General features: G+C 46.2%; 1 protein-coding gene across 10 annotated transcripts in view; it reads left to right on the top strand.

Annotated features, from left to right (window-relative positions):
• The window catches only part of LOC135921906 (N-acetylneuraminate (7)9-O-acetyltransferase), a 243303-nt gene that overhangs the window by 125843 nt on the left and 103397 nt on the right, over positions 1 to 14063 (top strand). Inside the window, exon 9 of one of the 10 annotated variants that reach the window (XM_065456316.2) lies at positions 5954 to 6202. The exons of the other annotated variants lie outside the window; for them this stretch is intronic. Within the exon in view, the coding sequence (XP_065312388.1) occupies positions 5954 to 6187 (234 nt within the window). The 3' untranslated portion in view covers positions 6188 to 6202. Of the gene's footprint in view, positions 1 to 5953; positions 6203 to 14063 lie in introns of those variants that run through there. 10 annotated transcript variants of the gene reach the window in all.

The following is a 14063-nucleotide window of genomic DNA, read 5'->3' as shown; positions in this document are numbered from 1 at the left end:
TCACCCATTTTTTGGACATAAGCGCTGATTTTAATCTAACCCAGCTGATTCATGAACCCACACGCACTACCAGCACTTCGTCTAATACTTTAGACCTCTTTTTTACAACTGCTCCTGATTCGGTTTCGCCTCCAACATACCTTACAGGAATAAGTGACCACTCGCTTTTCCACTTAACACTCAAGAAGTTCGCTCGAAGAAAACAGTTAAAACGATATGTGATTACCATGCCGCCGATACCACATCCATTTTAAATGAGCTAGAATCATTCATTACTGACTACACAGTCAACTTTTTTGAACGTACCGTTGAAGAGAACTGGTCATTGTACAAGAACAAACTGCTAACACTAATGGATCGCTATGTACCTAAAAGAAAGATTGTTTCGAGTCCTTCCTCGCCATGGTTTACTGGAATTCTGCGCCGTCTGCGCAACAAAACGAAACGTATTTTTCGTCGCGCCAAAGCAACTAATCTTCCCGAACGCTGGGCAGCATATCATTGCATTCACGCAGAATATACTATCGCTATTACAAATGCAAAAAAGATTTTTTTCGATAACACCCTCCCATCACTTTTGCAGTCTAATCCACGTAAATTCTGGAATATTGTTGGTGGCAAAGAAAGCAAAACAATCCAACTAGCCCGTTCTGACAATGTCACGATCCCTCCGAACTAGTGCTGTTCCGTTTTGAATTATGTATTTGCTTCTGTCTTTCACAAATGTGCTCCTGCCACTCTACCATCGGTAACTAAATGCTCCTATTTACCAATGAACTCCATTTATATAGATTGGGTCGGCATACAAAAGTTGATTGAAAACCTGAAAATATCTTCTTCATCCGGTGAAGACTCAATTAACTGTAAAATGCTTATAATTACTGAACCATATTCTTCCATTATGCTTTCAATGCTCTTTTCCCAGTCTCTAGGTTCCTCAGTTCTTCCAAGCGATTGGAGGGTTGGCAAGGTTATTCCGGTCCCTAAATCGGGTAACACTCATTCCCCCGATAACTATCGTCCTATATCACTGACAAGTATACCATGCAAAATATTGGAGCATATAATACATTCTCATCTGATTGATTTCCTTGAGTCTAATTCCTTCTTTTCGACTGAACAACACGGTTTCAGGAAAACATTTTCATGTGAAACGCAACTCATATGTTTTACTAATGACCTATTTACCCATACTGATATGGGCTTCGATGTAGACTGCGTGTTTTTGGACTTTGCAAAAGCTTTCGACACTGTTTCACATGATGTTCTCATTCTTAAACTTAGCATGCTTAACATTGACCCTAATGTACTAAACTGGATTAAAAGCTTTCTGTCTAATCGAACTCAGTACGTTTCAGCTAATGAATGTTCATCCTCTCGCACTTTCGTAACATCGGGCGTACCACAGGGATTGGTACTGGGACCCCTCCTTTTCCTCATTTACATAAACGACCTTCCTAAATGCATTTCCCATTCATCTATCAGGCTTTTCGCAGATGACTGCGTCATTTATCTTAAAATAACTAACCACACTGATACTGATAAGCTTCAAGACGATCTTAGAAGCATATCCAACTGGTGCGATAAATGGCTCATGCGACTAAATGTTAATAAATGTAAAACAATGCATGTATCAAGCCGCACTAACACTGACAATACGCGTGTTTACTTACTTCACGATACTTCTCTTGAATCCGTCAACTCGTACAAATACCTAGGTGTCCATATTTCACGTAACTTATCATGGCATACGCGCATCAAACACGTCACTAATAACGCTAACCGGGTTCTTGGATACTTGCGTCGAAATTTCTCTGCTGCGCCTGTGCCAATAAAGCTTACCCTCTACAAAACATTAGTGCGACCAAAGCTAGAATATGCATCCACCGTATGGGATCCCCATCAACTCACACTGATAAACACTCTAGAATCCATCCAGAATCGCGCAGCACGTTTCATCTTATCTAACTACTCCCGTTACACCAGCATTACTTTCATAAAAAACACACTTACATTACCGGAGCTTTCATTGCGCCGTAAATGTTTTAGACTGTGTCTTTTCCACGGGCTGTATCACCACAACCCACTATTAAAGGATCATCTTATTACTCGCCCTTCATACATTTCATCCCGTTTCGATCACATGTTTAAAGTTGGTGTTCCATATTTTAGAACAAAGCTGTGTCATGGTTCTTTTATTCCTAAAACCAGCGCCGACTGGAACGACCTTCCTCCCTCCATCGCTGCCATTTCTGACGTTGGCAATTTCAAAACTGCTGTATTTTCTGCCGTTTTGTAATACCTATTATTGTATAATTATGTACTTTTTTTTTCACTTACCACTCCTTTCTGTAATGCCTTCGGGCCAGGAAAGTATCCGAAATAAATAAACAAATAAATGAAACAAAGGGGCTTGTAGTCTGTGGTGCGCTAGACGTCGCTCTTCCTAGTCCTTGCTTCGGCGATGTGCGGTGGGCTGCGAGGCGGCCCATAGCTTACGTCCATTTGTTGAGTGGGGTGTACCATGCTGCATGCACTTGAGGGTGGCGGACGGCGTACTGCTTCAGCGTAACTCATTTCGGCATGCGGTCCCTGCTGTGGTGCCTCGTACTGTCCAGGAGTATGGACGGCCTGTCAGACCTCGGTGCGCACCATTTAATTTCCGCAGTGGAAAGTTGTCCCACAGGGGCAGTGGTCGTCTGCATCTTCTGCAGTTCCTCCTTGACGACAGCCCTGATGAGTTCTCACAAGGCGCCAACGTCGTTACCGAGGGTAATGGCAGAGAGCTCCCTTGAAATCATGGTGTCACGGTTGTTTTGCCTGGCCCGCTGTTGAAGGGCCTTTTCCATAGTAGTGGCTTCGTCATGGAACTCTTCAAGTGTCGTCGTCGGATTTCGAATGAGGCCAGCAAAAATTTCCTCGTTGACGCCGCGCATGAGATGGCGCACCTTCTTTGTTTCAGTCATCAAAGAGTCCGCACGTCTGAAAAGCCGATTCATGTCTTCTACAAACGCCGTCACTCGCTCATTCGAGCCTTGAATTCTTGCCTCCAACGCTAACTCCGCCCTCTCCTTCCTGTCCACCCTGGCGAAGGCATTGAGGAATTGCCTATGAAATTCTTCCCATGACGTCAGTGTCGCCTCGTGGTTCTCAAACCATGTTTTCGCGGAATCCTCAAGAGCGAAGTACACGTAACGTAGCTTATGCTCGTGGTTCGAGTCGTTGAGGTTGGCAACCTGGTCAAAATGGTCAAGCCAGTCGTCGGTGTCCTCTAAAGCACTTCCGTGGAACAGATTCGGCGTCCGTATGTGATTGACGACAACGGGTGCTGCTGCAGGAGTGGCAGGAGGTGGTTGGTTCATCATTCTAGTTCGTTCGGGTAGCAGACCGTGCTGTGGCTGGAGTCCCTGGAGACGTCGGCTGGCACGTACGTGCACAGGGGTAATCTCGGTTGAACTACTCGGCGGGCTTAGGTCTGGGGTATGCTCTGGAGATCTTAACATCGACCGTACCCCGCACGTCCACCAGAAATGTCACCCTGCTATTGCAACTAAAACAGTTTACCACTGACAGATTGGGAAAAAACGTCTGCTTTTAGTGATGGCTGGTCCTCGGAGAGCGCGCGCGCAACCATGAACTTCGTCGTTCTCGCCTTAAGGGTCCCGTGTCATCACGTGTAAACTTATTTCGCTTCAATATGTTCTGCCTTCCGTGCTGACTCACACTGTGTGCATGCAGGTGTCTTCAAAACATACGCCCGACTTCGCTCCAGGTTTTATTGGTGTGGCATGTGCACCTTTGTATGCAAATACATTCGATCGTGCCTTCAGTGCCCATGCTGCGAGGTTCCTGCTCAGCATGTCTCTGTCCACTCCAGCCAATTCCGTACCCTGCCAGGCCCTTCGATCGCATTGGCATTGACCTGTATGGACCCCTTCCAAGCACAGCTCTCGGAAACTGCCGCTAGTCGTTGCCACCGATCATTTGGCATGATACGCAGAAACAGCCACTTTGCCTGCTTCCACAGCCCATGATGCCACTACCCGTGATATAGCATCCTTCCTCCTGCGAAACTTCGCATTTTTTCATCCTGGTGCACCTTGCGAGCTTTTGAGCGATAGAGGATGTGTGTTCCTCTCTGAAGTTGTAAACGTGCTCCTTGCTGAATGTCGCATCGTTCATTGCACCACCACCGCCTACCATCCTCAAAAGAATAGTTTGACGGAAATCAAACCGCACTCTTGGCACCATGCTCTCCAAATACGTTACCTCTGATTGCATTTGCTGATAATGACATACGCCTACAACACTGCACCACAGGTGACCACAGGCTTTTCCCCATTCTTCCTCTTGTATGGCCGCGAACCTGCGACCACACTCGACCCTATTCTTCCATACCGACCTGACTCATCCGAATGTATGCCTATCTCTGAAGCTGCCCGCCGTGCCGAGGAATGCTGTCACCTTGCCCACTCTGCCACAACCGTCGACCAGTGGTAAAAAAAATTTTGAAGTGACAATGACCACTTGCCTTGTCACTTTCTTCCACACTCCCTTGTGTGGCTTTAGATTTCATCTGTTCCTACTGGCCTCTCCTCCAAGCTTATCTCGAAATCTGAAGGACCCTGCAGTGTTGTAGCGCAGACATCGCCTGGGAACTATATCTTCGAGCCTGTCATGCCATCTATGGACCAACGCTGTCGTACGTGGATGGTTTCGCAACCGTCCACGTACAACACTTTAAGCAGTATTACAACCCACTCATACTATGTTCACTATGACTTGCCAGGTTGGCTCCTTTTTCGATGGGGGGTGATTGAAGTAGAGAGGAATGCCCGGTGCTGCAGCCACATCGCCAGTTGTCCGGGAGGCGTGAGCTTGAGATTGCCTGGGCTGCTTTGGTTGAAGAACACTGCCAATGCTGCCTACTGCTCTCTTGTCCTGTCCTTTGTTCACATTAGAGTACTTCTTAATTGAATTAAAGAAATGATAAATTAATGGAAATGAAAGTGGATGAAAAAACAGCTGGCCACAGGTGGGGCACGAACCCACGTCTTAGCATTATGTGTGCGGTGCTCTTACCAATTGAGCTACCGGTTACCTTCACCGAAAAAGTTCACTTACATGTGATGCCTATGGCAAAAAGGATGTTCCACATCCGCCACCAAGATTTGTGATTGGTGGCGCTGGTTAACACTCCCAAGGTTAGTTCTAGTAGTAACACATAAATACCCCAGAAAGTGGATTGGAAAATGGCGCCGCAAGTAGCTCTATTGGTAAGCGGATCGCATGCGTAATGTGAAGATGTGGGTTCGTATCTCACCTGCGGCCAGTTGTTTTTCATCCACTTTTATTTTCATCAATTTATCATTTCTTTAATTCAATTAATAAGTACAAGTAATTTCCCCTATGCTATCCTTGGTGTCTTTGTTTATTGGGTTCTTATGATATGGCATCACTTGTGGGTGTGCTAAAGGTGTGACAATTGTGCTCTTCCATGGTTCAGTTTTGGTTTTCCAAGTGATATTGTCTGGAACTCATTACAATGCAGAAAGTAGCAGCGTCAGCTCTCTGCATGTCTGGAAGCTGTTATGGTCGAATCACTGGCTTCAAATATTGTATTAGGATCAATCGTCTTGGCTTTGTGCCAAGCAGCTGTCGTGGCACAGTGCCAGTAATGCCATTGGGCATAGGTGCCGGTGCACACTAATGTGACCGAGAATACTAATGGCGTCATTTTGTAAAGGCTTTATGCAGTCTGGTGAAGCCAGTGGGCTTCTATTTTTTGTGATTTTGCTTACCTCGAAACTTCACTTATCTCTAAATTTTTTCAGTTTTTTATAGCTTCGAGTTAACGGGGTTTACATACTGTGTATATATATATATATATATATATATATATATATATATATATATATATATATTGTTACAGATGATCTATGTTTATTTACAGATGAAGACTGGGATGGATGAGAGGTTGCCACGATGTCGCCACCAAAATGTTGCCTTGTCTACTAGTCAGCTCGTCGTCCTCTTCTTCTTCTATCTACTCCTCTTTGCCACATTACAATCCCCCTTTCATAGACGAAGTCCACTGGGAGAGTTACTATTCTGTGGCGGGGTAGTAGCGCTTAAGGCGTGCAACATGAACAAGCTGGGTGTTCTTGGAACGCCTGTCTGTAGATAAAACCCGTGCAACCACGTAAGTTAGGTCGCTCAGGCGATCTTAAACAATGAACGGGCCCACATAATGTGACGAGCTTGCTGCACAAGCCACGCTTGCGTTGTGGGGTCCATAGCAGCACTAGGACACGTTTTTCAAAATAAATGGCTTGATGGGAACTATCGTACTGATCCTTCAAGCGATTTTGCGACGCCAATGTGCGGACGCGTGCTATTCGGTGGGCTTCCTCGGCGAGGCCAAGTGTCTTGGCGACAGAATCCTCAGCGCCCAGAGAAAATTGCAGAATTGTGTCGAGGAAGCTTCGCGGCAATCGAGCATAAAGCAGATAGAATGGGCTGTAATTGGTTGTCCCATGCTCTGCAGTGTTGTAGGTGTATGTTATGAATGGCAGCACATCATCCCAGTTCTTGTGGTTAGAAGACACATACATGGATAGCATGTTCGTTAAGGTTCGATTCGTGCATTCAACAAGATCGTTGGTTTGCGGATGGTACGGCGTTGAGTGACGAAATTGTGTTCCACATAGCCGAAGCAGCTCTTCAACAGTGTCGGCCATGAATTGACGACCGCGATCACTTATGATCACGCGAGGTGGGCCATGGCGTAGGACGACATAATGCAACACAAAAGCTACGACGCAAACAGCGGTAGATGACAGTACTGCTGTGGTCTCTGTGTAGCGTGTAAGATGGTCTATACAAATGATCATCCATCGATTGTTATTCGATGACCATTGGAGTGGGCCCAGGAGGTCCACGCCGACGGGCTCAAAAGGTGCGTAAGGGTGAGGGGGAATCAACAGCTGCAGAAGACCTGGTTGGGCAGTTGAAGGTCGTTTCTGCTGTTGGCATTGGTCACAACTAGCCACATATTGCTTTGTTGTTTGACGCATGTGAGGCCAGTAAAAGTGCTCTTGCACACATTGTAGCATACGGGCGAATCCAAGATGACCTGATGTTGGATCATCATACATGACATGTAGCACAGCACTACAGAGACTCTTCAGGGCGAAGAAAACGGGTGCCACTGGCAGAATGGTTGGTTTTATGCAACAAGTTGTCATGTATAGAAAAACCACCACTGGCTTTCGGATTCAGGGGCATGATAAAGAGAGGTTCTAGACTGATGTCGTTGCGTTGATCCTCCTGGAAGACGGTCGCATCTGGAAATTCAGGTGCAATAGCGGCCAGACAGTCATCGAAAGTGTCTTCAGAATTTGCCATTGGCATTGGTAAGCTGGAAAGACAATCGGCATCAGCATGATGGCGGCCGCTTCTGTATTTCACTACAAAGTCATACTCTTGCAGTTGTAAGGCCCGGAACTTGAGCTCTTTGAAGGAGCATTTGCTCTGCCTGCTTCTTCTTTACGACAGAATCGCCGAAATGCTCCTTGATCTTGGACGTGAAACAATCCCATGTTGTCAGAGTTTCCTCGTAGTTATCGAACCACACGAGTGCCATGTCCATCAGAAAGAAGACTATGTTTGAGAGTCACGTTACACTGTCCCAACAATAGTGCTTGCTCACCCGTTCGTAGTGGCTAAGCCATTCTTTGATGTCCTCACCGGGTTTCCCTCCGAATGTGCGAGGCTTTTCCAGGTGTTGGCGCTGCCATGGACTAGCCATTGTTTGGGTTGAAGATGCCGCTGGTTCAGTGCGAGTGTTGCCTTCGGTATGGGACATCTCAAACACCGGAAGTGATGGGGGCAATCCAGTGTCCCGGCTGCTTCGACACAGATCAGGAGGTTGGAGAACTGTGGCGTCCGTGTTGTGTGGTGGTCGGGGATACCCGGCACCTTCCACCAAAAACTGTTACGCATGATTGATGTTTATTTACAGATGAAGACTGGGATGGATGAGAGGTCACCACGATGTCGCCACCGAAATGTTGCCTTGTCTGCTACTCAGCTCGTCGTCCTCCTCTTCTTCTATCTGCTTCTCTTAGCCACATTACAATATATACAGTCAAACCTCGTTACTATGAACCCCACATTTCTGAAATTTCTCAAACGAATTTCTCAAATTTATGAATATTTTAAAAATACCTGCCAGATTGCCTATATTTTCAATGTAAAAATATTTCAGAACTAAGAATTTCAATACAGCACATATTTCAGAATGACACACGTAGTTTTTTGTTCCTCATTATAACCGAGGACCATCAGTATTTGAAATTCGTCTAAAAGTAACAGCGCCACAACTCTCGCGTGAAACAGAAACCACGAGTGCAGTAGCCATCATCATTGCCATGTCGCAGTAGCTATCATCATCATCACCACCTTGTTGAGTGCTAACTGCTTCACCACAAACTTCACCAAGAACTTCACGGTGAAGGTTTGGCGATGTTCGCGCGAGATCCAATGATAAATGCAGCTAGCGACGGTGCCAAGAAGCGAAAGCAGTTTTCACTGCAGAACAAATTGGACGTATTGCAGGAAATCGATGCAGGGAAAAAGCAAATCAACATGTGCAGACAGCGTAGCATTGCCCCATCGACCGTCGCAACCATTTTGAAAGGCCGAGGCAAGATTGTCAAGTTTCACCGGGAATCGCAACTCGCTCCTACGAGAAAACAGCTGTGACTGGGAAACTTTCAAAATGTAGACCACGCTATTCTCACGTGGTTCAAAGATGCCAGACTGCAAAAGGTTCCCACGTCTGGCCCAATGCTCCGAGAAAAAGCCCGCGAATTTGCCGATGCACTTGAAATAACTGGGTTCGACGCCAGTGAGAGTTGGCTTTTTTGTTTCCGCCAAAGGAATGGAATAACTTGGCAGGTAGTCTCGGGCGAGGAAAAGGCTGCTTACAGAGAAGGCGCGAATTCCTGGTGCAATGATTGTTTTCTAGAGGTGGTTGAATCGTACTCTGAAGATATTTTCAATGCGGATGAAACCACATGTTTTTATCGGCTCCTGCCAGACCGGACGATGCACTTCAAAGAGCAGCAGTGCAGAGGAGGGAAGTAGTCGCATCTTCCCGTGACAGTCCTGCTCTCCTGCAATGCAACAGGCACGAAAAAAATTAAGACCGCTCGTCATCAGCAAGTACGCGAAGCCTTGCTGCATGAAAAATGTCATGTCATTACCATACAGATACCGCGTCAACAAACAACCCTGGATGACCAGAGAACTCTTTCGAGTGGCTCATCAAACTCGACGACCAAATGAGGAGGAATGATCGAAGAATTCTACTGGTTGTCGACAACTGCTCTGCTCATGTTTGTGAATGTTCGCTTGACGCACGTTGACTTGGAGTTTCTGCTGCCAAACATGTCCTTGCTGCAACTCCTAGACCAGGACATTTCATTATAAAGAGTGTGAAAGTAGTGTGAATTTCGTAAGCGCCTTGTGTAGCAGTTGATTATCAACCTCCGCCTAAAGCAGCTGACTGCATTCAGTATTTGTCAGGCAGCGGAAATTCTCACAGGAGCTTGGTGGAACTTGAAGGCGTCCACCATTAGGAACTGCTGGCGAAAAGCAGGGCTTGTCAAAGCGCCTGTACAACTTGGAGATGATCTAAAGACGACTGACAACAACCCAGGAGACCTGTGGACTGAAGTTGTGGAACTGCTGCCCGCTGTCTATTCCTTTGATGACTACATGTAGAGCGACAGCGCAGCACTAATGGCGGCCGACCTGACAACCGAAGAGGTTGTTAACTGCGTTCGCGACGTCTCCAGTGATGATGACGACCCGAAGGAAGACAACTGTGTGTCACCGAACACGGAGGATGAGATCGTGTCGAACATTGATGTTTTAGTGCACATTAACAAAGTCCGCACTTTCATCGCTCGGTGCAGTGACGTACCCGATGAGGTATTGTGCGAAGTGGAAAATGTAGACGCATTCCTAATCGATCGTGCGTGCTGCACGTGCCAGAAGAAAAGCACTGATTTCTTCAAATAAAGCAGTTTTGAAGTGAGTGAAACATTTTTATTTGAGAGTATGCTTGTCTGCACACGTGTCTACTGCCAAGGTACGTCATTTTCATTCCTAGGTCTGTCCACTGGCTTAGAACCGCAAGTTTTTCATTACGATATTTCAAAGTAACAAACGATTTTCGGCGGTCCTGTGTGATTTGTTATATCTGTTATATCGAGCTTTGACTACATAGATATACACCTATTTACTTGATCATAACGTGCACCCGTCTTCCGCAACCAAAAAAAAGTCCTTTACAGTATCGCGCACCTCATTCTTTCATACAGAAATACAACTTTCTCTCATTTGGAAAAGGCAAAGATTTACTCCCAATGCACTAAAGTTGCGATAAATAAAAAAAGTTGTAGTTTCTTCCAAAAAGTGATGCATCGATTACGATAGCAAATTAGTAAACAGCTATACAAAAATAAAGATAGTAGTTCTATCTCACGCATAAACTTTTAAACATTCGCTTAAAAATTAACCAACACAGTGTCACGCGTGCAAAAGCAAACCTGAACACATCTCACTCAATGACCATGGAAACTATCAATACGCTGGAGCGAGGAAATTGACGTTTGTGTGGCCTCTTGCTTCAATACGAACTAAGCGACGAGAACACAGCGGGGTGCCCCTAGATGCCTACACTCTTGTCTCCGTTGCAGATCGCTTTCAAGATAGGGGCTGCACAGCCACGCCGTACGTAGCAGCCGACGGTGTAGAACGCCTCTCCTGTTTACACCAGTCCCACACACATTTCGGGAACTCTGAACACCCGTGATGTGGCCCAATTTCCGTCCATCTCCGCACACGTGATCGCTTCCCTTTTAATTGTGGCATCGTGATGAACTCGGCATGTCCTTGCAGTCAGCACTTCCATGCTGATAGAGCAACCGCAGAAAACGGGAGGACGGACAGTGCACTAAATTAAGCCAAAAGAAGCGTTGCCTAAGCACACGTACTGCAGCACATGGAGGAAGCTATAGCAGCTAGGCTTGAAGTGTGTACGAGGCAGTGATTTTGAAATGCCGATGGCGATATGGTAGCGCAGATTTAGTGCGTACTCGATTCTAACGTGCACATAATTTTTTGACCCATTTTATCAGAAAAAAAGTGCATGTTAGATTTGGGTAAATACGGTATATATATATTTATATATACACAGTGAAACCTTAAACCGTAGTTGGCCGGAGCTCGGAAAAAGTATGTACTAAATAGCATGAGATCGCCCACATACCTTTCAAAAACAGAACTCGGAGAGAGTGCGATGAAAGGGGGAAAAAAAACATGCAGTATTTATTCACTTCGCGTGACAAAAGTGTTATTTTCGTTAGATGCCGCCGTGGCCTAGCAGTGATGACAGCGGCTGGTAGTCGGCTCAGTCATGATTGGCTCATTTGCGCAAGATGCACAAGGCAGCCAATCGCAGTCGAGACTTGCGATCCGAATCGGGCTTGATCTTGATTGGGCTTGATCGGGATCAAAAGTGTTCACCGGTATTACTGAAGCTGCGAGGCAGCTTTTCAGCCAGCCCCCTCTTCTTGCCAAGCACTCGCATGGCAGATTCCTTGTAGTTGTAGCATGTTCTCCATGCACGTGGGTGGTAGCGCTGCAGAAGTCGCGAGGCGCATTTTTCATTGCCGGGTGCTGTTCTCGTCGCGGCGATTGCATTCATGAGGCTGATGTAACGTGCAGCTTCTGCCGCTGTTGGGCCTGAATCGTCCGTGCTGTCGCTTTCTGTGTCGTCCTTGTCACTGTCGCTGGTTGACACTTCGGCAACAACAGAGGCAACGATGGCCAAAAGTCGAACCTCGTACCCGACATCTCTTCGCGGTCGCAGCAGCACTGCCTAGCAACTTCTTCGCATTCTAAATGCCACACACCGTAGCCAACAGTAGATCCTTGTCGCGTGCCAGTGCCGACTTCTTCGTGTCATGTTCGATAGCACGAACGATGTCGATTTTTTCTTCTATGCTAAGCACTCGGCGTCTTTTTTATTCGAGTTTCGGCATGACGCAAGTCCTTCTTTGCTCGATGCCACAATGCGCTCTAACATGGTGCCAAAATGATGTTGATGTTGATGTGGCTTTATGCGCAAGCGCACAGGGCACTTGGAGGCCATTCTGATCTCTGAGGCTTGTTGTTCTGCCGGGCCGCTCGATCGAGATGACGCACCGCTGTGTTTGCACGACGAAAAGTGGAAACACTATGTGTTAACCGATACCTACGCAATAAGCTGGTATGAGTTATGCAGATACAAAGCACATTATTTTCCATGGCTGCTGAGTCGGCAATTTGACTTTACTACTTGTAAAACGAAACTACTGTTTAGGCGGGTACGGTTTAACGAGGTTTTACTGTATGTGTGTGTGTTTGTCGAGAGAATTAAATTAAATTATGGGGTTTTACGTGCCAAAACCACTTTCTGATTAGGAGGCACGCCGTAGTGGAGGACTCCGGAAATTTCGACCACCTGGGGTTCTTTAACGTGCACCTAAATTTAAGTGCACGGGTGTTTTCGCATTTCGCCCCCATCGAAATGCGGCCCCCATGGCCGGGATTCGATCCCGCTACCTCGTGCTCAGGAGCCCAACACCATAGCCACTGAGCAACCACGGCGGGTCTGTCGAGAGAGGACGTACATATGAAAACATCTGTATTTTCCAGCATTTTGTCCAAGGTCCTGCCTGCATAAGGGAATCGGTCGTGGGCGTGAGACCAGCTGAAACATTGAAAAATGAAGATGTTTATGTATGGACGTCCTCTTCCAAGTAACTATCCAGAAAAACATTTTATGGATGTTTTTATTGCGGTCATTTCCTACATATTCCAAGAAAGAAAGGCATGCCTTTCCCTTCTTTAGCACTTCACGCCTGGTAATTCCACTTCACGCCTGGTAATTCACGCCTGGTAATTCACGAACAGCATCCGCATTATCATTGTGATATAGCTTTCTTCTGTGGGATAGTAGTGCAGAATTTTCAAGAAAGGAAATGCAAGCATGCAGGCTGTGCCCGAGCCATTTTGACCTGTCGCGGAGGGTTGATTTGGAATAAAGAGAGATTAGAATAGTTTTGTGTTATCCTGGCCCATGTGACGTCTTCGCACAATGCTGCTACATACAACATTGGGCCTTTTTCTTCTATGGCACATTTTACAGGTAGGCTTTGTGTACAGCAGCATTGGTTTTGGTCTCAACTGCAAATCTGAGAGTGGAAGCTATCAAAGCGAGGAGCCCTTCTTAATCATCGACAATGATTGCTTGGGCGCCTGGATTATGTGGAGAGGTGTGTTCTTGGATGCTCGTACTGGAAAGGCCGATAAATCCTCCGATGAAAAGAAAAGCAGGCCAAGGCACATGCACTGACTGCTGTGTTTGAGGACTTATATATTTAGGACACATGGGATTTCACCTGTAAGCATGAGTGACCTGATGAATGTGAAGGATTCGCTCCTGTGTGTAAGTTCTCCTGGAGAGGTTTACATTCAAGCATGTGTACCTTGCTGGAAATAGAAATTTCTGCAGACGTCTTCAAACAATGCAACAGTGGCATAGAAGAGCATGCCCAAAAGATAGGTAAACAATGCACATAATGTTTAACCTTTAATTTATAACCTCAAATGCTTCATTTTAGCAGTCGCTTAAACCAGAAAGGAACACATTGACCACATCTGTTGGGAACCTGAGTCTTGTGCACCCTGTGCTGAGTTAAGAACCTTCTGCTGCTTTCATTGCGAAGTGAATTCTGGGGTTTTACGTGCCCAAAGTACAATTTGATTATGAGGCATGTTCTAGGTGGGTACTCTGGAATAATTTTGACCACCTGGGGATATTTAACCTGCCCCCAATGCATGGGACACAGCCATTTTTGCATTTTGCCCCCATCAAAATTTGGCCACTACGGCCGGGATTTGTTTCCTCGACCTCATGCTTAGCAGCACAACACCATAGCCACTAA

The sequence above is a fragment of the Dermacentor albipictus genome, chromosome 1 (assembly GCF_038994185.2).
Source record: "Dermacentor albipictus isolate Rhodes 1998 colony chromosome 1, USDA_Dalb.pri_finalv2, whole genome shotgun sequence".
Lineage (NCBI taxonomy): Eukaryota > Metazoa > Arthropoda > Arachnida > Ixodida > Ixodidae > Dermacentor > Dermacentor albipictus.
This window is presented reverse-complemented; position numbering and strand designations above follow the sequence as displayed.